This window comes from Salvelinus alpinus, chromosome 13, assembly GCF_045679555.1.
Source record: "Salvelinus alpinus chromosome 13, SLU_Salpinus.1, whole genome shotgun sequence".
Taxonomy (NCBI): domain Eukaryota; kingdom Metazoa; phylum Chordata; class Actinopteri; order Salmoniformes; family Salmonidae; genus Salvelinus; species Salvelinus alpinus.
In genome coordinates, this window is record NC_092098.1 from 15,086,070 (window position 1) to 15,114,022 (window position 27,953).

At 44.5% G+C, this 27,953-nt stretch overlaps 1 protein-coding gene across 4 annotated transcripts in view; it reads left to right on the forward strand.

Moving 5' to 3' along the window:
- The window catches only part of LOC139537178 (roundabout homolog 2-like), a 177,930-nt gene that overhangs the window by 141,916 nt on the left and 8,061 nt on the right, over positions 1–27,953 (forward strand). For 2 of the 4 annotated variants that reach the window (XM_071338192.1, XM_071338195.1), the window contains exons 9-24: positions 130–335; positions 1,801–1,882; positions 2,040–2,205; positions 2,575–2,741; positions 2,833–2,954; positions 4,834–5,065; positions 7,391–7,515; positions 7,662–7,833; positions 8,806–8,982; positions 9,809–9,835; positions 9,978–10,017; positions 11,988–12,115; positions 12,909–13,181; positions 21,915–22,071; positions 23,843–24,100; positions 25,095–25,291. In XM_071338192.1, coding sequence (XP_071194293.1) covers positions 130–335; positions 1,801–1,882; positions 2,040–2,205; positions 2,575–2,741; positions 2,833–2,954; positions 4,834–5,065; positions 7,391–7,515; positions 7,662–7,833; positions 8,806–8,982; positions 9,809–9,835; positions 9,978–10,017; positions 11,988–12,115; positions 12,909–13,181; positions 21,915–22,071; positions 23,843–24,100; positions 25,095–25,291 — 2,529 coding nt within the window. The remainder of the gene's footprint in view (positions 1–129; positions 336–1,800; positions 1,883–2,039; positions 2,206–2,574; positions 2,742–2,832; positions 2,955–4,833; positions 5,066–7,390; positions 7,516–7,661; positions 7,834–8,805; positions 8,983–9,808; positions 9,836–9,977; positions 10,018–11,987; positions 12,116–12,908; positions 13,182–21,914; positions 22,072–23,842; positions 24,101–25,094; positions 25,292–27,953) is intronic. The other 2 variants (XM_071338194.1, XM_071338196.1) reach the window with 1 other exon arrangement.

Consider the following 27,953-nt stretch of genomic DNA (forward strand, 5'->3'; position numbering starts at 1 on the left):
TCCAGTGGTAAATTCACTAATGGGGTCAAAAATCAAATACATATACAGTATAGCACCAAACTACAATTCATTGTTTGTGTTTCGTTGTAAATTCCTGATCATGATTTCTGATTCCTTATTTTCCTCCAGCCTCAAAAGACCGACCCCCGCCTATCATCCGGCAGGGCCCATCCAACCAGACGCAGGCTGTGGGGGGTGTGGCCCTGCTGAGGTGCCAGGCGTCAGGGGACCCGGAGCCCACCGTCACCTGGCTGAAGGACGGCCTCAGTCTGCTGGGGAAGGATCCTCGCATGGCCCTGCTGGAGCCTGGCAGCCTGCAGATCCAGAGCACTAGGGTGGGTTTATAGGACTGATGGTGTACAAACACAATACACCTAGTCACAGCAGCAAGCCTCTCCTCCACACTCCACACTGTGTTCACTCACTCATGATTTGGCCTTGAGTCTGCCTGCCACGGTGGCTTCATCTCTTTTCCCTTTCTGCTTCTCTACTTTCCTTGCCCTCTTTTCAATACACTGCCTGTTCTTCAGGGTTTCTCTCTATTCTCAAAGGCAGGCTGTTAAGGTTTGTGTGATTGTCGCTCCGCGTGTGTATGTGTGTGTGTGTGTGTGTGTGTGTCATATTGTTTTTTGAGAGAGAAGATAGAACACTTCCCATCTGATGTCAGTTGGATGTAATTCAAATGGACAAGTGCAGTCATGTTGCTTTTAAAGATGAATAGAGGGTATTGATTTGTATGTCATTTAAAGCTGTCGTTTAGAGCCAGTCTCCTGGGCAACGGTTAGAGATGCTCTAACTCATGGACAGTGATGTGGGGAGTGGGAGTGTAACCATGTACAGCAGCATATCACCACCATCAAAGTGTGTGTAAGATGTCTACACACACACACATACACACACTCCCCTTTATCTCCCAAATCTCATTGGAATATCCATTAGACTGGCCAAAGCTGCAGTCCTCTGGGTTGATTTAATAAACCTTAGGGAGACGTGGTTATGAAAATGGAGGAAGTGAAATAAGGAGACCGAGAGAAGGGGAGGGGAGGGAGTGAGGGGAAATAAATCAAAAATACAGCGAGAAAGGGGAGAGGGTTCAAGAAAGTGAGGGAGGGAGAGAGAGAGAGAGAGACAGAGACGGAGAGAGAGAGAGAGAGAGAGGGAGAGAGAGAGACAGAGAGAGAGAGAGAGAGGGAGAGAGAGAGAGAGGGAGAGAGAGAGAGAAGGGAGAGAAGGGAGAGAGAGAGAGCAAGGGGGAGGCCAGCTGTCATTGTTCCCCAGTGTTAAAGCGGCCAGAGTTAAATAGATTATCATGTCTCTGTTTCACTGTGTCTGTATTGATGATGATGGGGCTGAGGATGTGGGGGGCTGACTAGTACTAAATTAAATGTATTAAGAAAATTAACGTCAGCACTTCCAGGGCTCTTTTTTTCATCTTCCCCCACTCCGTCTTCTCATTCACACCCACTCCCTCTCTCCCTGGGAGTGAGTCAGGCCAATGGAGGTTAATGCATTTTTTGTGTACTGCTGGCTGCCGAGCTCTTTCCATAGCGGAGATTCACTACCAAACAATATCACTACTATCAAGAAGGCACACATATTTCAATGAACATACAAACACCTTTGTTTGTGAGGTGTTGATTGATCTGTTCCTCAGCATAATATTTGGTTGGTCAGTTGTATGACCATTTTAATGGATGGATGTTATTTATTTTATTTTTATGAAATGTGAAATAATTGAATTGTTTAACTGGCTGGTCAGTGTGGGTTGTGATTGTCTTTGTTCCCCTCTGTCCTCCTCAGCTGTCTGACTCTGGGCTGTACACCTGTGTTGCCACCAGCTCAAGTGGGGAGACCTCATGGAGTGCCTTCCTGGATGTTAGAGGTACAGTAACATCTTGATTTACTGTCCCTTCTACCCACCATTGATTGAAGCCAAACGCACCAAAGAGTTCCACCATTTCTAATGCACCTTTCTCCTTCAATGCCTCTTTCCTTTTGATTCCTTTTGATAGAGCTTTTTCTCCTTTCCTCCCTCTCAGAGTCCAGTGACCTCACAGACTCCATGGCCCACAATGCCAGTGCCCTCCCAGGGCCTCCGTCTAAGCCAGAGGTCACTGATGTCACCAAGAGCAGTGTCTCGTTGTCATGGGAACCTGGGCCTGAGGAGGGCTCCCCGGTCACTTCCTACGTCATCGAGGCCTTTGGGTACGTCTGGGAACAGTATCCCCTAGCGAAGCCTCAATAAATGACCCCAAACTTTAAGAGCAATGACAGATGTATTCGTTTATGTGAGCATATGGGTCACTGCCACATCCAGGGCAAGCACAACAATCCCAGGGATTTTGTAGAATAGTCTGCATACGAGAATCATGTGCAGTCCAAGAAGGTTGATCAGGGCCTATTTGACTCAGTGTTTAGGTTTGGTTTCAGACCAGCTGTGCAGTGTCTTGATGGTGCTAGGTAAATTAGCCAAGAGAAAACAATAGGACTGTAGCTATGGAGAGCTATTACTGTAAAAGCTTTCCTTGGCTGGGCTCACTAACGCTCTTCCTCTCCGCGGTTCTCTGTGAGCAGTCAGCTGGTCAGCAACAGCTGGCAGACTGTGGCTGACCACGTGAAGACCACACAGTTCACGGTCAAAGACCTGCGACCGAACACGGTCTACCTGTTCCTCATCAGAGCGGTCAACGCCCAGGGTCTCGGAGACCCCAGCCCCATGTCTGAGCCTGTCCGCACCCAAGGTACCAACTAGAATGTGCTCCATGCCAACATGACATTTCAAACGGGTTCGATGGCAATATTTAATAGCACCTCTCTCTCTCTCTCTGTTAGACATCAGTCCTCCAGTGCAGGGTGTTGACCATCGTCGTGTTCAGAAGGAGCTGGGTGATGTAGTGGCCAGCATGCATAACCCTGTGGTCATCAGCTCTACCTCTGTCCAGGTCACATGGACCGTGAGTACAACTGTTTGGATTACTTACAATTGTATTTTGTTGTTCCATGTCAATAGAGATGCCGTTGTTAGTTTGTCGGAGCACCTGTTGACCACATGTAAGACGGCTCACTGCATAAAGCGTAGCTAAACATTTTGACTTGCAGAGCCCAATGATTCATTTATTTACCATGTATGACGCAATGAGGAACTTGTATGAGGGGGTTTGGTATGAACCAGTGTGCTTTGTCTTTGTGGTGAGTTGTTATTCTCACTGAATCAGGAAGTGCAGAATCTCAAGAGCTGAATAGCAAGAGAGATTAACCTTTTTTCCAGGCTTGCTGGAGGACAGCACTAGGATCGTTCAGGAACAGAGACAGCTTAGCTAGTCTTTCCAGGCTTCATACACACAGTTTGAGTTTTGTTTTCACACACAATGCTGTGTGTCATCCACTGTCTGCGCCCACACACACACACACACACACACACACACACACACACACACACACACACACACACACACACACACACACACACACACACAGACAGCTTCTGAGACGGGTGGACGTGGAGTCCAGGGACAGCTGGTGTTGCATCAATCTGTGATAATTTGGGGTGACGCAGGAATTAAGACAAATGTTTCTCACCGAGACAAATAGATCACCGTTAGCAGCAACATGTTGTGTTCTCTCTTTTGGAAGCTGTTTGCAGCCAGCTCTTTATCTGGTGGTTATTAATCTTTCCCCTTGGCAAGGTGTCCCATCTTCCTTCTGGAGAGCCCTGCTTAATGACAGCGGCTTTTCTATTTCACACATATATACTCTTGCACACACACATGCTCACATGCACACTCTCCGTATGCTTCGGCTCTGTATGCACCGGTGCCTTGATGATGTTTGAACATTATTAGGTATCTGGGCTCTTCGAGATGGGGATTTTTATAGTGCATAGCACCATTGCTTTGACCATATTATCCAATGCTATACGAGTTCAAACATTAAAGTGAACCATCAAAAATGCCACTCTTGTGAAATTACACAAAGATACTTCTACCATCTTCAATTAGCCACATGATAATATTACTAGTATGAAATAACATTGTAACACAGGTTAGATTAAATCCCAGAATTAGTGTGGTGTTTTCTTCTTCACATACTTTTGTTGTCAAGCAAACCCCTTCTCCTACCATACCCTAGCATACCTGTCCAATAAAACAAGGGAAAAGTCAACAGAATTCGCTTGTTTATGGTATTTACTCCCACTATGGCTGCATCTAGCTAGCTGGATCAGTCAGTTCTAACAGGTAAGGGAGGGAGGGAAAGAGAGCGCGAGGGGGGGGGGGGGGGTCGTCTCCCTAAGGTTTCTTCATAAAGCTTTTGGATTCACGAATCATTTCGTTAATGAAATGCAAACAGGCACCCGTAGAGGCTGAGCGTTGGCAGCGCGTCGGCATGATTTATTTGGACTGGGCTAAGGGTAAACAGCTGCTTTATTTGGCCTGTAAAAGCTTTTCGCTTGCTTCTGCCCCTGTTAACAAGCCATTACTGTGAGTTATGTTGCACACTCCCTCCCCAGACCCCACCACTGCAACTTTCCCCCGCCATAGTAACGGGATTTGTTTACCGGAAAGGATACTGCATGGTTTTAATCCACTCTGTCGGGGTCAAGTGTAAGAGCTTTGTAGCTCTCTCTTTTGATGGTTTGGTCGGCATGTGCTGTATTTAAATGGGCAGTAAGTAGTTACTATGACTCAAAGTCGATAGGATTCAGCAAATGTTGAAGAAGAAAATGTACTTGTAACATTACTCTAGTTATTGAAAAATCCCTTTCAAAATCCACAATATAAATAATAAATTCCTCTTCCTACCCTCTTTCTCTCTCTCTCTCTTTCTCTCCCTCAGGTGGAGAACCCTTCCCAGTTTATCCAGGGCTATCGTGTTCTGTACAGGCAGACGTCAGGTCTGCCCTCCCCTGGGGCCTGGCAGGTGCAGGACCTCAAGGTTCCATCTGAGAGAGACGTGGCGCTGTCTGCCCTGAAGAAGGGCGTTGTCTATGAGATAAAAGTCCGTCCGTACTTCAACGAGTTCCAGGGAGCAGACAGTGAATCAATGACAGCACGCACCTTGGAGGAAGGTAAAGGACCATTACCAACTCAATATGTGTAGTGATGCAACAAAAAGACATTGCCAACTCTGTAGGAGGTATTATTTTCACTTTGTCAAAAACGTTTGAAATTCTTTTACATCAATGCTACTTGTGTGCTACATCTGGTAATGGCCACATACTGTACCTTGAAGCTGATACATAATATAATTGTACACACCCACAAACACACTCTCTGCAAACAAACATAAGAAAACTAAAGAGAAGACACACAAACCCTGAGTATTAGGGTGACATCTTCCCTGTGGCAGATCTCCCAGACATCTCAGCTCTGTAGGGGGGTATGACAGGCCTGTGAGTCTGTGGGGTGGCCTGTCTCCTGTGACACCAGCTCAAACATCTTTCTGTGCCTCTCCCTGTTCCTGTCTCTGCTCTCTCTGGACCCCTGCTGTCACATCGCCTGCCATGCCCCTGTCGCATACAACATTTATATTGTGACTTTAAGATGTTACCTTTCTTTCTTTCTTTCTTTCTTTCTCTCTCTCTCACTTGCCCCCTCTCCACCTCTACTTCATACACATTCATAAATCAAATGTTCACTTACAGTAAATCAAACATTGATGTCAGAGATTTGAACAGAAGCTCAACTTACATTGGCGTCTCAAGTTAAGATTCAGCCCTCTGTGAGTGGTTGATTAATTGGGGCCAGCAGCGTTCAAGCTGCATTTTATTCCTTGTGTCCATTAACCCAATTAGGCCCACACAGGAGTTGTTATCCAAGTGTAACGCTCTGGGCATGTTCAGTCCGTGTAGACAGTTCTCTCCAGACCTAAGGTCCTTCTGGAGAAATCTACTGTATCCACGGTAGCCAGGTGGCTCAGAGGCCAGCTGGTAAATGAGACTGTTGTGCAACGTCCCACCTGGCTAGCCACATTTCACTGAGACACAATCCAATAGCTGATTCACATGAATCTTCCACTGACTGTATAATGCCATTTCAAAATGTATGGCTTCTCAATTGAGTTTAGTTCTGAGTTAACCCAACCAATCAATCAGATTTAAATGAGTTGTGCATTGGGAATACAGAGATGGTAGTTCAGAGTATTAAGCTGCTGTAGTGTTCTGAATGAATGAATACTAAACATCCAGCACTATAGAAACAATAGGTCTATGTGTTAAGCTGTCCTATAGCCATGCTGTTAGCCTGCAGGTGTCTCCAAGCTGTTTGAATCCCTATACAGCCTTTGAAGGTGACTGGTATGAGCGGTCTGTCAGCCCACACTGGGGATCAGCAGTGTTTTGTCGATCTAAAACGATTGGACATGGGGTTACCGAAGTGTCACTTGGCACGCCACGTGGCATGCAGCAGGTCACATTTCTGCCAGCGATACATCACACAACTAATGGGCTTATTAGCATCTCATTCGTTACTGTACACCACGATGGAGGGCTTTCATTTAGCTCAGATATGCATAATGTGGTGCTTTAGCATCCCGAGTGCTAACGTGTGACTGCGTGTGATGGGGGTGATCCATTAATACAGAGGCAGTATCAGTCGCTGGGCTCGGGCCTTTCATCACAAGCCCATACTTTACTCTGGGGTACATGTGCCAGTCTGCTCTGCTCTTTTTTGGAAGGGCACAGTTACTCGGTTATTGGTATGTTTAGTAAAGACTGCATGGAATTTCACCAGGCAATGAAGAGTGATTGGGCCTCGGAAGTTCAACAGACAATAATAATGTTTGGCATTAGAGATTGTAACTTCCTGTTCAACTAGATGGATTGTTATAGTAGATTCCCATAAACCTTTTGGGGCGGCAGGTAACCTAGTGGTTAGAGCGTTGGGCCAGTAACCGAAAGGTTGCTAGATCGAATCCCCGAGCTGACAAGGTCGTCCTGCCCCTGAACAAGGCAGTTAGCCCACTGTTCCTAGGCTGTCATTGTAAACAATAATTTGTTCTTAACTGACTTGCCTAGTTAAATAAAGGTTAAAAAAAACGACCTACGAAGGCACCAGGAGACGTCTGGTACTGCTACTCAGCAAGGAAAAGGAATGATTCAAAGAAAGACTTGAGTAAGGGATGAAGGTTGGAGAGAGAAAGATAAAAAGAGGTAATGTGGAGAGTGCAGTCATTATTTCTGTATGTTGTGGTGGCTCTCCCAAGCGCATTTTTTTAACACAGTGGCATTGTGCCTTGCTTCTGCTACAGAGAAAGCCTTCCACATTGAACCTTTAAATATAAATAAAGGCAGTGCTCTCGGTTATGCTCTGGCGGACAGCAGGCAGCAGCAGTTCTCTATTGGAATGTGAAGATGTGGTGATGCTGATGTGTTTTGTTGTGCCTCCCCATGCAGCGCCCAGCGCTCCTCCTCAGCAGGTGACAGTGCTGACAGTGGGGAACCATAACAGCACCTCCATCAGCGTGTCCTGGGACCCCCCTCCCGCAGAGCACCAGAACGGCATCATCCAAGAGTACAAGGTAGGCAGCGGCAATCTGTATTCTAAATGTTGAGAAAATAAAGCTTCACTGTGTGTGTATTGTATACACACATTGATATTACAAGACATTTGGTATCAACTGCCTCTCCCCACAAATGCCTGTCCCCGTGTGTGTGTGTGTGTTAGATCTGGTGCCTGGCGAACGAGACACGTTTCCATGTGAATAAGACGGTGGATGCGGCCATCCGTTCCGTGGTGGTGGCGGGTCTGCAGGCGGGGGTGCAGTACCGTGTGGAGGTGGCGGCAGGCACCAGCACCGGAGTGGGGGTGAAGAGCGAGCCCCAGCCCATCGTCATAGGTAACACACACAGGGTCTGAGGCAACACACATAATAACAGGGAACCCTAATCTGTCTCACAGACAGGGGGTCTGGAAAAATGATTGATCAATTTATCACGCTTGGGAAAAAAGAAAATTGTGCCTTGCCGGAGATCACATGTGTACTGCTGGAAGCTGAAGGTTCACTGAGTTCTGTAAGGCTCCATTCATAGTGATCTATCAGGAAATCAATAGCATTTCATTTAGTGTAGTGTCCAGTAACAGTGTGGCGAGTGCTGTTAGCCATATCAATAATCCTCCTCGATATCTGTGCGGCCAGCGCTAACAAAGTAGACAGTGTTATTGGGGTGGGCTTATCAGCCTATCACATCTTATCAAACAGCTGAAGGATAGGCCTAAAATCAATAGCAGAGCCAGGCCAAACGCTCTTCATCCGTGACTTTTGACTGATGTGTGGGGAAAATATCCTTAACGGCCACAGAATGGCAAACAGAGGCCTGTGGACTGAGGCTTAATGACTGGGGCTGGGGCTCCTGCTCCCGCTGGAGACTGTGAATCTAATTTCACAGCACAGTAGCTGCAGCAGAAAATCAAACTCTGTCTGAGCTGCTCTGTCAATCTCCCGTCTCGGAGTTCAAATTGATGAGAGCACTGCTGAATTGATTAACTCTCTGCCGACATATTGCAGTTTTATGCTTTCAATGGTGTGGGTTTTTAATTTGATATTGTTTATCTATAGTGTTGTTTTTACCCTAGAAAATAGCTGTAACGTGATTGTACCTTCCTTACCTTTCTTACAGAATTTCTTGTTTTCAGATCATATAGTAGATTTTGATATTAACTATCAATAAACATAGATTTGTACTCGTTTTTGAGATATGTTAGCCGTTGACTGGTTTGGGTCTACTGGACAGCCAAACGCTATCCCATCCACCAGATGCCATGGTGTCCATCTGATTGGTGTCTCCTGTCCCCTGCTGTCTGTCCCCAGGTGCAGAGCTGCGTGATGTGATGACGGGGGCGGAGGGCAACAACAGCATCTCAGACGTGGTGAAGCAGCCGGCCTTCATCGCTGGGCTGGGAGGGGCCTGCTGGATCGTCCTCATGGGCTTCAGCGCCTGGCTGTACTGGAGGAGGAAGAAGAGGAAGGGCCTCAGCAACTACGCAGGTCAGAACCACTATACTATTATGGATATGGGCCTGAGTAATATCAACACCAAAACCACTATACAGAAACATTACAGTGTAGGGTAGCTTTCCCAAATGCCTTAGACGATGTGTCTAGGGTGAGTTAGTGGAATCCCAGGTGAGAGACAGAGCTGTTTTGGCTAGATGGTGTATCATTTAATGCAGAATAAAGGAGATATTCAGCTCAGAAGGAAATAAATATTCTTTGCTTTAATCCATTGTGCACCTATGTGCATCAGCTGTGAACACAATCCCATCAACCCTGCACCATAAAACTCAAATACACTCAGTTGAAATAAGTAATTCACATTTCCTTACATTATGGGACCGTGACCCATGTCATTCGCACATTAGCCATAAATGCATTCTCCAGATTTAGGTATGCAATTTTTCGTTTGGCCTTCCGGGGGTGATTTTAGCATGTAGCTGTGGACTATTGGCATTATTTGGTTTGCTATCACCATGCTTCAGTGGCTGGGGTGGAAACCATGGTGGTTACCGAGTTCAATAGTGATTTGCTTCATTCACCAGCGCTCCTACTCAGAGCAAATTCTTCTTCAATATGCAGTTCAATGTTTGTCGTCTTTTTGCCGCCGGCTTTGTATCTCTCACCCAGCCAATCTCCATAGTCTCTGTCACATCTTTCCTGATACAGATGTATCTAACATTGTCAAACAGATGGTGTTGCATCTTTTTTTGTATGTCTGTGGTTGTGTTCATGTTTGTTTCTGCTGATGTTGCATCGACTTTGTCTACAGTGTCGACAGGCTTTTAACACACACTATCTCTGTCTTGTTTTGTTGCAGTTCAGTCCTTCACCTTTACCCGTGCAGGTATTGGCCATTTGTCCTGTCTTCTCACCTTAATTTGGATGTTGGACTGTAGCATTCAATGTTTTTCAGAGCACTCTTCTGATTAAAATTCTTCCTCCTCTCTCACTCTGCTCCCTGCCATCTCTCTCTGGTTGGACCACAGTGACGTTTCAACGAGACAGAGGACTGATTGAAAATGGAAGGTGAGGACAAACAAAGTCCTTATTAAGTCACTCAACACATCGTAATGGCATGGTCTTTGATTACAGTGACAAAAAAAAATGATGATCCATCCCTTGTGGAACAACATGGATGCTGGTGTGATGATAGAACATATCAGTGTGGAATGATCAACCTTCACGGAGGGTACAGACTCATCGGAAGAAGAATAGATCCGTTCTGATGAATGAATATGTTCCAAAACTCCCCCGCTTATTCATCCTGGCGCAACATGTGCGTTGATGTATCGATTGATTGAGTCATCAATCACTCCCGTGAAATTATCAGAAACAATTAATGCGGGCAGAGCAGGTTTTTTTATTGGCTCGTTCATCTGTGCAGCGGGGCTGGTGGCGCCGTTGCCAGGGGGGGTGATGAATTTGCCTGTCGACACGCGGGGAGAGGCGCTGCTAACGGCACGCCTCCAGAATGCAAGCATATGTAACGATGTAAAGAGATAATGACCCAAGGGAGTGGGGCTGGAGAGGATACTCCCCAGTTCCACTCAACCCCAGGCAGGCAGACAGACACTGCAGTATAGGAATGTAGAGTACCCCTGTCGTCTACTGCAACTCTAGTCTGATCTGCCTGACGGAGCACAGAGATGCGTAGCCTAGCTCTGAATATCACTGGGTGAAAATCACTGGGCACGGACTGTGTGAGAATATGAAGAGAGCTCCCCCAGGGGCTAGGGGATCAGGCTCTTCCTCTCCCTCTCTCTTTCCTTCTCTCTGCTTTCTTGTCCTTTTTTTCTCTCCTCTCTTCCTCTCCTTTGTCACACCTGAGCAGGCAGATCCAGCCCAGAGCTGATACAAATGCAGCCAAAAAATAAGCTAAAAATAAACTGTGTGTTGTTGCCTGAGCCCATGTGTGGTGTGTGTGTGTGTGTGTGTGTGTGTGTGTGTGTGTGTGTGTGTGTGTGTGTGTGTGTGTGTGTGTGTGTGTGTGTGTGTGTGTGTGTGTGTGTGTGTGTGGGTGTGTGGGTGGGTGGGTGGGTGGGTGGGTGGGTGGGTGGGTGGGTGGGTGGGTGGGTGGGTGGGTGGGTGGGTGGGTGTGTGTGTGCATGCGCATGTGTGTGTGCATGCACACGTGTGTGTGTGTGTCTGTAAATTTGTGGGAACATGCCTGTGTGATTGTATATGGAAATTGCTCTTAGAATGGTTTAAACACATTTTAAGCCATCACAAGTCAGATGTATACAATTCCCTGGGTGCTTGGCAGACCTGGCTTGAAGGGAAATGCATTTGTGGACTTCTGCATTAATTAACCAAATGCAAACAAAGGCATGTGAGCCATGTGACTGAAGCCTCTGTACATACCAACAGCTATGTAAGGTAATAGTTAATAGCCCAGATATACCGTTTAGAAAAATAATTGTTTTCTCCTAGTAACAAAATTAAAAAACGATTCTCTATTTATTTTAGGAATTGGAGTGAAATTGCCAATTTCCTGTGCAATGTGAGAGGGGTGGTTTCACCAAAACAGCGTATGAGCTTTGCCGTGTGTGTTGCTATGGAGACACTACCCCACCACCCCGTGCTGGCAGGCTAACCGCCAGAAGGCCCTCTATGATTCTAAATTTAAAATGTAAATGTCTGTAGTGCTGGGCTCTAAAAGGGATTTAATGTCTGTGCGTTTAGTCCTGGTCCGTTTCTCTAGGGGGTGTTAGGGGCGCTAAAGCCCAGCACTGATTTATAGACTTGTCAGTTTTTTATGTCTCTCTGTTTGTTCATTGTTGCCTCTGCTCCAGGCTGCTCCAGAGGAGCAGATATGCTGAGTGAGGTTTCACAGCAATTTGTTGTTGAATCAGTTGGTATAACATCATGTGAGAAAATGAATAGTATTGCTGGGATTCAGACGGGAGCAGATGTTTTCTAAATAACAATCTCTCTCTCCCTCACCTCTCTCTCATTCTTCTCCGTCCCTCTTCTGTCTCTTTATCTCAAAAAAATAGCCGTCCTGGTCTACTGAAAGCCGGTGACCCAGGATTCCCCTGGTTGGCTGACTCCTGGCCCTCCACCAGCCTGCCGGCCAACGGGGGCCTGGGAGGTCCCAAGGACCGGGGTAACTTTGGTCGTGGAGGTAAGAAAACATAGGTATCACCCCTGGTCAAACAGAACCAGACCCAGGGAATTAGAGAATGGAGGTTGATAGAGGGCTGACCCAGACCATCCCAGCTGACCATGGTGTCACGGCAACACCACAGCCCCACAGTGAGACCAGAGGTCAGAGGTCATGTGCCCAGAGTGAGAGGCAGTGAATACATGTATGAGCTGCATGCATTATTCAGTGTGGAGGGTATCCCTCAGCAGGCACACTGACAGGCCGTCACACACACTCCGGACTCTCAGTCTCTCTGGATCACGCTACCTATCTCATCACTATTGGCTTCAAAAAACTGACACAAACTTTAATGAGAGCGTGTGTGTGTGTGTTTCTTCTGCCTATGCATGATTGGTTAAACACGCTTGTAAACTAGATTATCTGCTTGTGGCAGTGTGTGTTTCTGTGTGTGTGGGCGTTTGAGATGGAGAGATAGTATGTGTGTATTGGTGCCATTTTCCTGTAGCTCATTTAGCTCCCACCAGGCTGATGAGCGGCCCCGAGCCCCTGTGGGTAGAGCTGAAGGTCAGCCCTGTGTGATGGGCCCTTTCCCTCGGACACAGTGCCGGGCCCCTACAGGGCATTGCATGGCGACGTGATAATTATCCTGCTAGCTAATCACTTTGATTCATCTCAGCTCGATTGTGGTCAGTTGAACTAACACAGGGAGCCTACCGCTGGAGCAGGGAGTGCTAATGTGTTACACGCTGACCTTAAAGATGGCCACTTTATCTCTTCATGCATCTGTCTGTTTCCTAATCTCTCATCTCAGATGTGCTACCCTCCGGAGTGGGTGAGAAGACGGGCACCATGCTGTCTGACGGCGCCATCTACAGCAGTATAGACTTCACAGGCAAAGCTGGTTACAGCAGCCCAGCACGGGGCTTACAGGCCACGCCCTACGCCACCACCCAGATCTTGCAGTCCAACAGTTTCCATGAGCTGGCTGTGGACAGACCAGACCCGCGCTGGAAGGCTTCCCTTCGAGCCCAGCAGGAGATGGCCAACCTGGGCTACTCACTGACCGACGGTCGCCCCTGTAACGGTACGCCACTGCAACACTGAGGAAGCACAGGGAGGGGACGGGCGGGGTAGGGCTGTGTGATTTTGAATGTGTGCATGTGTCCTTGGATTTGTGTATGCTCCAAAGGAAGCCCTAAAGCATAGCATCAGATCTCCCTAGATTGTATAACATTGTCTGGATGGTCAGTCACGGAGTGAAGTGTAGCATTCGTTAGATGGCTTTTTGGAATAACAATAGGCTTCAAGACTAGTAGAGGAGGAGAGAAAGAGAGAGAAAGATAGAGAGAAAGTTTGAAAAGAGAAAGTCTGAAAACTACTGGCGTACCGGACAACCTCGCAAGGTGGGGGGGGGGGGGGGCACGAGCTCTGGGGGCCCATGCACCCGTCATCGACAAATAGTTTTTTACATTTAATCAATCCTTTTGACAGTAACCCTCCAAAAAGTTATTCATAACCCTTTTCCATATACACTGGGAAGCTACATTTTTGTTTCTTGGGCTTCAAGAATGTGCCTCAGGCCTTGAACAATGTACTATTGAACTAATTGAAAGTAAGGGCATATCGGTGAACAAATGCTGTGGTCAAGGCTAAGACGGTGCCAGGGCAATGGATGGAGCTTACTCAGGTGTCCAAAGTGCTTCTTAGGTAGTTCTCTATTCGTTTTAGTTTAAAAAACAATCTCTCCGCAGAAGCAATAACTACCGGAATGGTTGAAAACAGCTTGATCGCCATAGCATCATCAGAGAAACTGGGCAGAAGGGAGTGGTGCTTCAAATACAGCAGTTCTGCAAAATATTTAATTGAGCCTCTCATTCTCTTTAATTGCCGGCCTCAACACTTTACGGAAAGAGATGAACTGTAGGCTATCGGAAGCTCTGGTTGCAATATCAACAGTCCCTTATCTCTGGTATATCTTGGCATTCATCATTCAAGACTAAGTTTAAATGGTATATTTTTAATATATAATAATATATACAGTTGAAGTCGGAAGTTTACATACACTTAGTCATTCAATCTCGTTTTTCAACCACTCCACACATTTCTTGTCAACAAACTATAGTTTTGGCAAGTCGTTTAGGACATCTACTTTGTGCATGACACAAGTAATTTTTCCAACAATTGTTGACAGACAGAATATTTCACTTATAATTCACTGTATCACAATTCCAGTGGGTCAGAAGTATATTTACACTAAGTTGACTGTGCCTTTAAACAGCTTGGACAATTCCAGAAAATTATGTCATGGCTTTAGAAGCTTCTGATAGGCTAATTGACATAATTTGAGTCAATTGGAGGTGTACCTGTGGATGTATTTCAAGGCCTACCTTCAAACTCAGTGCCTCTTTGCTTGACATCATGAGAAAATCAAAAGAAATCAGCCAAGACCTCAGAAAAAAAATTGTAGACCTCCACAAGTCTGGTTCATCCTTGGGAGCAATTTCCAAACGCCTGAAGGTAACACGTTCAGCTGTACAAACAATAGTATGCAAGTATAAACCACGCAGCTGTCATACCGCTCAGGAAGGAGACGCGTTCTGTCTCCTAGAGATGAACGTACTTTGGTGCGAAAAGTGCAAATCATAGAAAATTTGCGGGCAGAACTGAAAAAGCGTGTGTGAGCAAGGAGGCCTACAAACCTGACTCAGTTACACCAGCTCTGTCAGGAGGAATGGGACAAAATTCACCCAACTTATTGTGGGAAGCTTGTGGAAGGCTACCCGAAACGTTTGACCCAAGTTAAACAATTTAAAGGCAATGCTACCAAATACTAATTGAGTGTATGTGAACTTCTGACCCACTGGGAATGTGATGAAAGAATTAAAAGCTGAAATAAATCATTCTCTCTACTGTTATTCTGACATTTCACATTCTTAAAATAAAGTGGTGATCCTAACTGGCCTAAAACAGGGAAATTATACTAGGATTAAATGTCAGACATTGTGAAAAACTGAGTTTAAATGTATTTGGCTAAGGTGTATGTAAAATTCCGACTTCAACTGTATATAATATATAAGGTTAAATGTAATATATAATGCACAATGTCTCAGGAAAGAATGTCTGGGTTGGCAATACTTAGTAGGCCTATAGAAAGCAGTCGGGCCCACAACCTAGACCTACAGGCCGTGGTCAGTCTCTCAAGTTGGAGTTCATTTAATTTCTTTACGTTTAATTTACCTTGATTGCAGCCCATTTGTGTAAGCTATTAGCCAGACAAAACCTGCTGAGTGTAACAATAAATATTGGCTGAATTTATCCTCTAGCCAACTACTTTTTTCCTCATTGTTAGGCTTTTTTATGTGTTATTTTTATAAAGGGTTTATAATAGCAGCTAAATAGCAGTTAAATACTATATATAGCGATCATCACGTAGACCCAGATGCAGACAACGTCGAAGTAACAACAGTTTATTAATCCAACAGGGGCAGGCAAAAGACAGGTCAAGGGCAGGCAGAGGTCAGTAATCCAGATAGGTGGGGCAAAGGTACAGGACAGCAGGCAGGCTCAGTCAGGGTCAGGGTAGGCAGAGGTCAGTAATCCAGATAGGTGGGGCAAAGGTACAGGACGGTAGGCAGGCTCGGGGCAGGCAGAAATGGTCAAAACTGGGAAAACTAGAAAACAGGAACAATCGAGAGACAGGAACAGAGGGGAAAAACACTGGTAGGCTTGATGAAACAAAACGAACTGGCAACAGACAAATACAGAACACAGGTATAAATACACTGGGGATAATAGGGAAGATGGGCGACACCTGGAGGGGGGTGGAGACAATCACAAAGACAGGTGAAACAGATCAGGGTGTGACAGCTACAGTGGGGAGAACAAGTATTTGATACACTGCTGATTTTGCAGATTTTCCTACTTACAAAGCATGTAGAGGTCTGTAATTTTTATCATAGGTACACTTCAACTGTGAGAGACGGAATATAAAACAAAAATCCCGAAAATCACATTGTATGATTTTTAAGTAATTAATTTGCATTTTATTGCATGACATAAGTATTTGATACATCAGAAAAGCAGAACTTAATATTTGGTACAGAAACCTTTGTTTGCAATTACAGAGATCATACGTTTCCTGTAGTTCTTGACTAGGTTTGCACACACTGCAGCAGGGATTTTGGCCCACTCCTCCCTACAGATCTTCTCCAGATCCTTCAGGTTTCGGGGCTGTCGCTGGGCAATACGGACTTTCAGCTCCCTCCAAAGATCTTCTATTGGGTTCAGGTCTGGAGACTGGCTAGGCCACTCCAGGACCTTGAGATGCTTCTTACGGAGCCACTCCTTAGTTGCCATGGCTGTGTGCTTCGTGTCGTTGTCATGCTGGAAGACCCAGCCACGACCCATCTTCAATGCTCTTACTGAGGGAAGGAGGTTGTTGGCTAAGATCTCGCAATACATGGCCCCATCCATCCTCCCCTCAATACGGTGCAGTCGTCCTGTCCCCTTTGCAGAAAAGCATCCCCAAAGAATGATGTTTCCACCTCCATGCTTCACGGTTGGGATGGTGTTCTTGGGGTTGTACTCATCCTTCTTCTTCCTCCAAACACGGCGAGTGGAGTTTAGACCAAAAAGCTCTATTTTTGAATCATCAGACCACATGACCTTCTCCCATTCCTCCTCTGGATCATCCAGATGGTCATTGGCAAACTTCAGACGGGCCTGGACATGCGCCTGCTTGAGCAGGGGGACCTTGTGTGCGCTGCAGGATTTTAATCCATGACGGCGTAGTGTGTTACTAATGGTTTTCTTTGAGACTGTGGTCCCAGCTCTCTTCAGGTCATTGACCAGGTCCTGTGGGTAGTTCTGGGCTGATCCCTCACCTTCCTCATGATCATTGATGCCCCACGAGGTGAGATCTTGCATGGAGCCCCAGACCGAGGGTGATTGACCATCATCTTGAACTTCTTCTATTTTCTTCTATTTTCTAATAATTGCGCCAACAGTTGTTGCCTTCTCACCAAGCTGCTTGCCTATTGTCCTGTAGCCCATCCCAGCCTTGTACAGGTCTACAATTTATCCCTGAAGTCCTTACACAGCTCTCTGGTCTTGGCCATTGTGGAGAGGTTGGAGTCTGTTTGATTGAGTGTGTGGACAGGTGTCTTTTATACAGGTAACGAGTTCAAACAGGTGCAGTTAATACAGGTAATGAGTGGAGAACAGGAGGGCTTCTTAAAGAAAAACTAACAGGTCTGTGAGAGCCGGAATTCTTACTGGTTGGTAGGTGATCAAATACTTATGTCATGCAATAAAATGCAAATGAATTACTTAAAAATCATACAATGTGATTTTCTGGATTTTTGTTTTAGATTCCGTCTCTCACAGTTGAAGTGTACCTATGATAAAAATTACAGACCTCTACATGCTTTGTAAGTAGGAAAACCTGCCAAATCGGCAGTGTATCAAATACTTGTTCTCCCCACTGTATATATAGTAGGCTACACTGCATAATGAAACAATCCCTAGTAAGCTAGTGTTTTGAGGGTGGACTGACTGTATTATTTGGCATTATTAGACTGGTTTTACTCACAACAACTTTTTATCCAAGCTGGGACAGAGTGCTAGGAAGGCTCATGTCATGCAGGTTCAGGTTGGCTATACAGGACAGTTGTACTGTATATAAAAAATCCAACAACAACAAAAAATCCAATGGTTTCTGATTAGTATGCTGTTGTATTGAAAATACATTTTACAATCTGCAATAATTGAATTTCCAACCTTAATTACTGAACAAGTAATTACATTATTGCCACCAGCCTAAATGGCAGCCTAATGACACTTAGACTGTGTATACCGTAGCTTTGTGAAATGTTAGGTTTAGCATGAGAAAATTACATCCAAATTGTTCTACCAATAAACATTTATCCATTAGCTAAAGCAAAGCTATAGGCTACATGCCCTGGCACCACAGAAAGCCTATCATCGATTCGATAGGCAGCCGCATAGACGTATCACAATTTCAGCACCATGGACAGCAATCGGTAGTCTATACTTTGTGAGTAGCTGTCTGGCTGATGCATGCAATTTTTTATTTGGGGTGGGGCAACTCCTACCTTGCGGTGGTGGTCCAGAGAAACTGTGTTACGCCAGTCCTGGAAACAATAGAGGAAGAGATGTATTTTCAGAGGATTGATTAGAAAAGAGAGCAGAGAGTTGAATGTTGACTTGAGTAGAGAGAGCAGACAGGGAGAGCACAAAAAACAAGTTAGAGAGGGAGAGAGAAAGGGGGCAGCAGAGAGAGGGGGATGTTATATTTACATTTTCATTGTAAATGGACCCTGAGGATATAGTGGTTAATCGCTCCTCTCTTCATGTCGATTTTTACTCCTCAGCCTCAGGAGTTTTTCTACCCCAGAAATGTCAGAAAATGAAGGCACATTTCTTTGGATTAATTTGATTAGCAGAGGCAGGGATTCCTTTGTGTTTTGACCCGTGGATATTCAATTAGCTTGGCTTTACCGAGCAGAGCCGTATTGTAGGGAGAGTCTCAGTCAGTCTGTCTGTTGGTCAGGTGGCCGGCCATTCTCCTGCGTGCTTTGGGCTGTATGCTCACCTGAGGGCTGGTTAACTGAGAGAGATAAGGAACAGAGAGGAAGAGGAAGAGAGGGAATGGACAAAGGGAGGGAGCCAGCCTGCAGCTCGTGGCCCCAGGTCTCAGTGCTTCTTTAAGAAATCGAGACCTTGGGACTGTGAAGTTAGAAAAAAAAGGCATTATAAGGTTCTATCTCACTCTAAATATGGTTTTGGCTAGTCTAGCCATCAATAATGGCACTCAAGCAAAAAAACTGTAAATTATGTTTAAGTAAATTATATTTTTACATCATTGCATTTGTCTGATGATCATAATGCATTTCTTAATATAGTAGAAGATGTGTTCTGACTCTATCTTGATAAAATAGTTTCAGTCTATCATTGATGCATTCAAATAGCTACAGTTTTCTTAACTGAACATGTCTAGTTCAGAAGTGTCAGACAGAACCTTATGGTTGAACCCAGATTGACATTTCAGAGCCATAAGGTTCTATCTGTGATTGCACCCCCCTAAAAAATGGATTTACAAATGTCTCAGCATTTTGATACTCTGCATTTCAGGTATCTTTAAGGTGAGGACCTTAATGGGTTATGAAAGAACAATTCACTACAAAACAGTTCTGAGATCTGCGATGTGAAAAGTCTTATGCTCAATATCTCAGAACTATGCTTTGTGCAAATACAACCGTATAGTCCCAAGGTCACAATATGTCAACATAGAGGAAAAGTCTTACTGCTCTGTCAGCACACTAAGAGAGAAATAATGAGAGCCAGGTGGGGGAGAAAGAGAGGGAGAAAGCCCAGGTGATGTTAAAATAGCTTTCCAAGCAGCAGTGTTTGTGTGTGTGTGTTTGTGTGTGTGTGTTAGAACCCCATGGGGTGGGAAATAGTATCAGCTCATTAAAACTCACAGCTTGGGGGCTGTAGGGATATCTCTACATTGTGAGGCAAAGACCGGGCTGATAAGATCAACTCTCTATCTCTGACTTCCCTTCCCTCTCTCAATTTAGTTCAATTCAAGGGCTTTTTTGGCATAGGTAACATATGTTAACATTGCCAAAGCAAATGAAGTAGATAATAAACTAAATTGAAATAAACAATAAAAATGAACAGTCACATTACACTCACAGAAGTTCCAAAAGAATAAAGACATTTCAAATTATGTATATTATATACAGTGTTGTAAAGATGTACAAAAGGGAAAATAAATATGGGTTGTATTTACACTGCTCAAAAAAATAAAAGGAACACTTAAACAACACAATGTAACTCCAAGTCAATCACACTTCTGTGAAATCAAACTGTCCACTTAGGAAGCAACACTGATTGACAATAAATTTCACATGCTGTTGTGCAAATGGAATAGACAAAAGGTGGAAATTATAGGCAATTAGCAAGACACCCCCAATAAAGGAGTGGTTCTGCAGGTGGTGACCACAGACCACTTCTCAGTTCCTATGCTTCCGGGCTGATGTTTTGGTCACTTTTGAATGCTGGCGGTGCTTTCACTCTAGTGGTAGCATGAGACGGAGTCTACAACCCACACAAGTGGCTCAGGTAGTGCAGCTCATCCAGGATGGCACATCAATGCGAGCTGTGGCAAGAAGGTTTGCTGTGTCTGTCAGCGTAGTGTCCAGAGCATTGAGGCGCTACTAGGAGACAAGCCAGTACATCAGGAGACGTGGAGGAGGCCGTAGGAGGGCAACAACCCAGCAGCAGGACCGCTACCTCTGCCTTTGTGCAAGGAGGAGCACTGCCAGAGCCCTGCAAAATGACCTCCAGCAGGCCACAAATGTGCATGTGTCAGCATATGGTCTCACAAGGGCTCTGAGGATCTCATCTCGGTACCTAATGGCAGTCAGGCTACCTCTGGCGAGCACATGGAGGGCTGTGCGGCCCCCCAAAGAAATGCCACCCCACACCATGACTGACCCACCGCCAAACCGGTCATGCTGGAGGATGTTGCAGGCAGCAGAACGTTCTCCACGGCGTCTCCAGACTCTCTCACATCTGTCACATGTGCTCATGTGCTCAGTGTGAACCTGCTTTCATCTGTGAAGAGCACAGGGCGCCAGTGGCGAATTTTCCAATCTTGGTGTTCTCTGGCAAATGCCAAACGTCCTGCACGGTGTTGGGCTGTAAGCACAACCCCCACCTGTGGACGTCGGGCCCTCATACCACCCTCATGGAGTCTGTTTCTGACCGTTTGAGCAGACACATGCACATTTGTGGCCTGCTGGAGGTCATTTTGCAGGGCTCTGGCAGTGCTCCTCCTTGCACAAAGGCGGAGGTAACGGCCCTGCTGCTGGGTTGTTGCCCTCCTACGGCCTCCTCCACGTCTCCTGATGTACTGGCCTGTCTCCTGGTAGCGCCTCCATGCTCTGGACACTACGCTGACAGACACAGCAAACCTTCTTGCCACAGCTCGCATTGATGTGCCATCCTGGATGAGCTGCACTACCTGAGCCACTTGTGTGGGTTGTAGACTCTGTCTCATGCTACCACTAGAGTGAAAGCACCGCCAGCATTCAAAAGTGACCAAAACATCAGCCCGGAAGCATAGGAACTGAGAAGTGGTCTGTGGTCACCACCTGCAGAACCACTCCTTTATTGGGGGTGTCTTGCTAATTGCCTATAATTTCCACCTTTTGTCTATTCCATTTGCACAACAGCATGTGAAATTTATTGTCAATCAGTGTTGCTTCCTAAGTGGACAGTTTGATTTCACAAAAGTGTGATTGACTTGGAGTTACATTGTGTTGTTTAAGTGTTCCCTTTATTTTTTTGAGCAGTGTACAATGGTGTTTGCTCTTCACTGGTTGCCCTTTTCTTGTGGTACCAGGTGACAAATCTGGCTGCTGTGAAGACACTGTGGTGTTTCACCCAATAGATATGGGAGTTTATCAAAATTGGGTTTGTTTTCGAATTCTTTGTGAATCTGTGTAATCTGAGGGAAATATGTGTCTCTAATATGGTCATACATTTGGCAGGATGTTAGGAAGTGCAGCTCAGTTTCCACCTCTTTTTGTGGGCAGGGTGCACATCGCCTGTCTTCTCTTGAGAGCCAGGTCTACTTACGGTGGCCTTTCTCAATAGCGAGGCCATGCTCACTGAGTCTGTACATAGTCAAAGCTTTCCTTCAGTTTGGGTCAGTCACAGTGGTCAGGTGTTCTGCCACTGTGTACTCTCTGTTTAGGGCCAAGTCTCTTTCTCTCTCTCCACTCAGGTGGAAAGGGCGGCAAGAAAAAGAAGTCGAAGGGTGGGTCGAAAACCTCCAAATCCAATGGGTCCTGTTGGGTCAACATGCCCCTGCCTCCCCCACCCATGCACCCACTGCCAGGCACCGAGGTGGACCACTACCCCCTAGAGAACCATGGAGGAGGGTAAGAAAATATGTTTTCTCTCTCCACACACATGTAGACATACCAGACCTGTGTACAAATACATGTTTTGATTCTTTTTTATTTAAATACTTGTTTTCTGTGTATTTTGGTATGTTCAAATAATGTGGCCCAAATCATCTACTTCTATTTCAAATAATTTCCGATAAAATGCTTACTATTTGAAAATACTTACAGTATTTCTAAATACGTTATTTCAAATACCAAACAGGGCATGGGTTCAAATGCATGGGAGTATATATTTTTGTATTTGAAATACACTGTGTAATACTACGTGCCAATACATTCCAAGTGTATTTCCAAATCCATTCCAATATTACCACTGTATATTTCTATTACTATAACTAACTATTGTTTTAAAAAAATATAATCTAAATACTTACTTTCAAATGTCTTTGAAAGTCATTAAAATACCCTAAATAGTATTTTGATGCATGTACCTATAAACATTCTATCATGATGGAAGTGAAATAATAGCAAGGAGCACATGTAGCCTTTCTTGTCTTTTGGGGATCTAAGGTCTGTCAGTGAGCCACTGAGAGGAAAGAAAACCCTCTCCTAATTGGCTGTAACCAGCGTGGCTCTCTGTCTCTCCTGGAGCTCTCCTCTATCTCTAGGTGTGTTTGTGTGTGTGTGTGTGTGTGTGTGTGTGTGTGTGTGTGTGTGTGTGTGTGTGTGTGTGTGTGTGTGTGTGTGTGTGTGTACACTAAACGAGAGGGCTAAGCACAAACGAGCAGCAGGCTGTTACAGGAAGTAGTACCCCAGTGCTGATTGAGCTCCTGGTGCCTGCACTTGTCATACTGAGGAAACAGCCATCTTCATTACTCGGCTTGTTATTGTAAGAAAAAGACACTGTTTTTGTCACAGGCATTTTTTGGAAAGAGGGCAGTGGAAAAACCTTGCCCTAGATATTGGGGGTAATATAATGCAGTTACTGTAGGACTGTTGCTGTGCAAGGACAAATGTAAGATTTCAAAATTATTATATTATAATAGTTTCCTTGGGAATCTGAGGACGTTTATACCGTCTCCTCCCCTTCATCTACACTGACTAATGTGGATTCAACAGGTGACATCAATAAGGGATCATAGCTTTCACCTGAATTCATCAGGTCAGTCTATGTCATGTTCCTAATGTTTTGTACACTCAGTGTATTTCTGCCTAAAACCTTGGGGTGTGCACATTTGCATACATATCTTGCAGCCAGTTTCAAGAAGCTTTGGCTGGTTCACCACCACTTATAACAAAACAGCATGTGGTTAGATCTTTTCATTTGATCTCAGCACCCCATTCCTGCCAGTCACTTTGTAATTACAAACCGCAGCCAATCTGTGTAATTCTCTCTCTCCCTCTGCTGATTGATAGAACATCAGATAACAGGGTGTTTAATGGTCTGGCAAAATACAAACCAGTAGAAAAAGAATAGTATTTGTCTGTTGGCTAGGCTTTGTCTCATCACCAGTGTATAACACTGAGAGCAAGTCACTGTGCACTAGCAGTAACACACTTACATAGATTTCTAAGCACCATAGGCTGTGTTTACACAGGCAGCCCAATGTCCACTAATTGGTATTTTAACAAATCACATCAGATCTTTTTCAGAGCTGCTGATTGGTCCAAAGACCAATTAGTGGTAAAAAAATATCAACTTTGGGCTGCCTGTGTAAACATATCCATAGACACACACATCCACAGTATAAGGTTTTAGATTTTAGCCTGAATTACTCACATTCTCGTTCCCTACATATTGCAGGTATGACAGTGACAGCTGGGCCCCGCCCCTTCCTGTCCAGACTTACCTTCACCAGGGATTGGACGACGATCTAGAGGAGGAGCGAGTGCCCACCCCGCCACTCAGGGGAGTGGCCTCTTCCCCGGCAGCAGCTCCCTACAGCCAACCGTCATCCTCCTCCCTAAGCTCCACCCACCACGAGGAGATGCAGTCCATGCTGCAGGCTCACCTGGATGAGCTGACCAGAGCCTACCAGTATGAAGTGGCCAAACAGACATGGTGAGGAGGAGAGAAATTACTGTGGATCTGTCAATGGATTTCTTCATTCCTTTGGGCTATAACTCTTTACTCTCTATGTAGTCTCTTCTCAAAGCCTCTGTGGAGTGTGCTGAGCGCCCTGAGTCTGGTACATGATATGATACAACAATTGCCCTTGCTGCATGTTTTGGATGCATTATGTATCCACTTTCCACTGTGAAATGAACAGATAAGTACTGTACTTTGTGTTCTTTTGAATTGCCACCGGTACTTGTTAAATTTGTCTAAATTGCCTATGATATTTCAATCATGAGACTTTCACCTGGCAATTTCTGCTTTGCACTGTGAATGAATGAGCTGTCGTTCTCTAGAACTGAGCTAGATATTTTGCATATCAATAGCCAATAGTCTTGTTGAGTGTTTCATATCGGTGTGGTATTTAGGCATGTCATCCTAACCCCTGGTTTCATGTTTCATGTGAGCGATAAAAACATCCCTTCATTGATTACACCTCTAACGTGTAACAGGCATTGGGAAACGGGTCATGTCGGTAGGAACGCGTGTTGAAGGGTAATGATGGGTTTTGGCCTAGCGTGCTGCTCTGACAACAGGAAGAAGAGCTGCTAATTACATATGCGTCTCCTCCGTAGTGGGACGAGGTGTGGGGCGAGGCATCGGAGGGGACAGCGGTGGGGGGAGAAAACAGACACGTTACTGACAGCCCTGCCCAACCCTGCCATTCTTCTCCCTTCACCCAGACAATTACCAGTCCATTGTGTTAGTGCTAGCACGAGCGTCGTGGAAGGGATGTGCACATAGATGTGAAGGGAAAATAATGAATTCAATCTCCCACACAAACACTCACCCATACTGAACGAGGCCCTAGTACTGCACTCTGGCATTTGGTTGTTCAGGGACTTGTGTTTTAGCCTTTACGTCCTGTCTGTTAGTGTCTTTATCTACTGCTCAGTTTCCTGTCTCAGTGACATAACATGTTCCCTCATGTTCTATACAGGCATATGAAGGGCAGCCCACACCCGCCCAAGGCCCCTGTCCCTCCGATGGGCTATGTGTCTAGCACGCTGGGGTCTGACCTGGGCACCAACCTCCAGTGTGAGGAAGAAGAGGAGGATGAAGGCTACGGAGTGTCACGTCAGCTCTGTGGCTTTGACTACACTGCTGGACTAAGCATGGACAACCTGGAGGGCTCAGGTGAGACACACATGCACGCACACACACACACACACACACACACACACAGATCATGCCCTTCTTGCCATCTCGTCACAGTGCACCCTTACAAAAAAAACATCTGTTAAATTTGCAGTTTCACATGTGAAATAGCTCTTTTCACATGTTGAGCTTAAATTTCACACGTGAAACCATATTAACACCACCTTTTCACATGTGACGAGAATACTTCACATATTGAATTTCAAGTTCATATAGGAAAATCAATCACGTGAAATCTAATTTGCAGGTTAATATGTGAAAAACTTCCACATTTTATTGTTTTTCACATGTGAATTTGCAATTTCACATGTGAAAGTGAGATTTTCCCATCTGAAATTTTTCAAATATGAAACTGCAAATTAGATTTTTACATGTAATTGTTTTTCACGCTTTTTTTTCAACTTGCAATTCCACATTTGAAAGTGAAAACCAAATTTGTAAGAAAACTCCACATGAAAATCTCAATTTCACATGTGGAATTGCAGATTCACATGTGGGGTTGAAATAATGTTATCCTCCTCATGTGAAAAGATGTTGCTAAATGTTGCAGTAGCAATGTTTACACCCGTGGAATTAGGGTGACCACATCTAAAAAGCACAAATGTGGGACTAGTGAACGATTTTGCGGGACATTCGCAGAACAATCGCATTAGCCTACGTTAGCTCAACCGTCCCGCAGGGGACCCACCGATCCTGAAGAAGTTTACAAACAGAGTAAATCAAGCTTATATTTTGGGTTCTGATGGGGTATGACAGATGAACTAAGCTCATGAGGCATTTATACATTATATTCTTCAAGAATCAATTGGTACATATCATACATTTTTATGTAAATGGATGTAGCAACTAAGAATTTCTATGTCACTATTTGAAATTAACCTGCCCCCTCAATTAACCTGCCCCCTCCTCCCCAAAAAAGATATATATATATTCTGTTCACTGTTCTGTGCTAGTCCCGCATTTGTAAGTAACAAGAACATTTCCCAGGACATAGACGTATCTGATATTGGCAGAAAGCCTAAATTCTTGTTCATCTAACTGCACTGTCCAATTTACAGTAGCTATTACAGTGAAGGAATACCATGCTATTGTTTGAGGAGAGTGTACAGTTTTGAACATGAAAGTTATTGATAAACAAATTAGGCACATTTGGGCAGTCTTGATACAACATTTTAAACAGAAATGCAATGGTTCATTGGATCAGTCTAAAACGGTGCACTTCCACTGCTGCCATCTAGTGGCCAAAATCTAAATTGCACCTGGGCTGGAATAATACATTATGGCGTTTCTCTTGCATTTCAAAGATGATGGTACAAAATAAATTCTAAAAAACTGTTGTTTTTTTCTTTGTATTATCTTTTACCAGATCTAATGTGTTATATTCTCCGACATTCCTTTCACATTTCCACAAACCTCAAAGTGTTTCCTTTCAAATGGTATCAAGAATATGCATATCCTTGCTTCAGAGTCTGAACTACAGGCAGTTAGATTTGGGTATGTCATTTTAGGCGAAAATTTGAATAAAAGGGTCTGATCCTTAAACACCTTAGAGTAATGGTGTTATTATATGGTGCAATCCTCTAGGGAGTGAAATGCTTTTGTGGAATTAATATCAAGCAAAACTTCTGAAGTCGAGAACAAAATTGCAAACAAAAATAAAGATATTTAAATCAAAACATGAACCACAAATTATTAATAGCAACAACAAAAAAATTGCAAGCAAATAAATTTTAAATGCAAAATCAAATTAATTGTAACTGGATGCAAAAAAACAAAAAAACGATGAAACATTTGTTATGATAACGCAATTAAATAACACGCTTCCTTCCCTCTTTTGTGCAATTTTCCCTATCTTTGGTTATGTTACCCTGGCCTTTGCTTTCTCTGCCTTTTTTTCAGTTGAAAGTTTTGGTAAATTCTTTCCAGCAGCATAGCACTCTGCATCCCACTGCTGGTTTGCTTCTGAAGCTAAGCAGCGTTGGTATTGGTATTGGGAGACCAGATGTGTTGGTATCCCTAGATGGGAGACCAGATGTGGTTTAAAAATAAACGTGTGGAAAAAACTTGTAACATGTCGGGAATGTATTTTCTTCATGAGGGAAAAACCTGTGAAAAATGTATATGTGAAACTTAACACGGGTCCAAAAATTTCAACAACAAAAATATATACATGTGTTTTTTTTTGTAATGGCAGTCAGGTGCACACATCTTTACATCGAGCAGGATGTCAAAGATTTGGGAGCAGTGAGTAAATTGGCAATAGCAATGGTTTTATTCAGTAACCACTTATGGAGAGTAAATGCTTTGCCGTTTTGACTGCACATTATGCAGTTTTGACTGACAGCTTTTTGATTTCCAATTTTCTCAACCATACCGTGTCATACTCACGACCGATGGTTTCATAATGTGATATTCAGACTCATTAATTTGAAAAAATAACATTCTATGAAAGGGAAAGAAAGGAACGATTTTGTGCAATCTGGTGCACACACATTAGTGAAATCTATCTCCACGAAAGAACAGAAACATTGAACTAGTTAGTTATTTTATTTCAGATGGAAGCTATCTTTTCTCTGTGACATCTCATTTGGGCTTTTTGTTTCAAACTCTCACTGCCATTTCAAGGGTATGACCATATTGT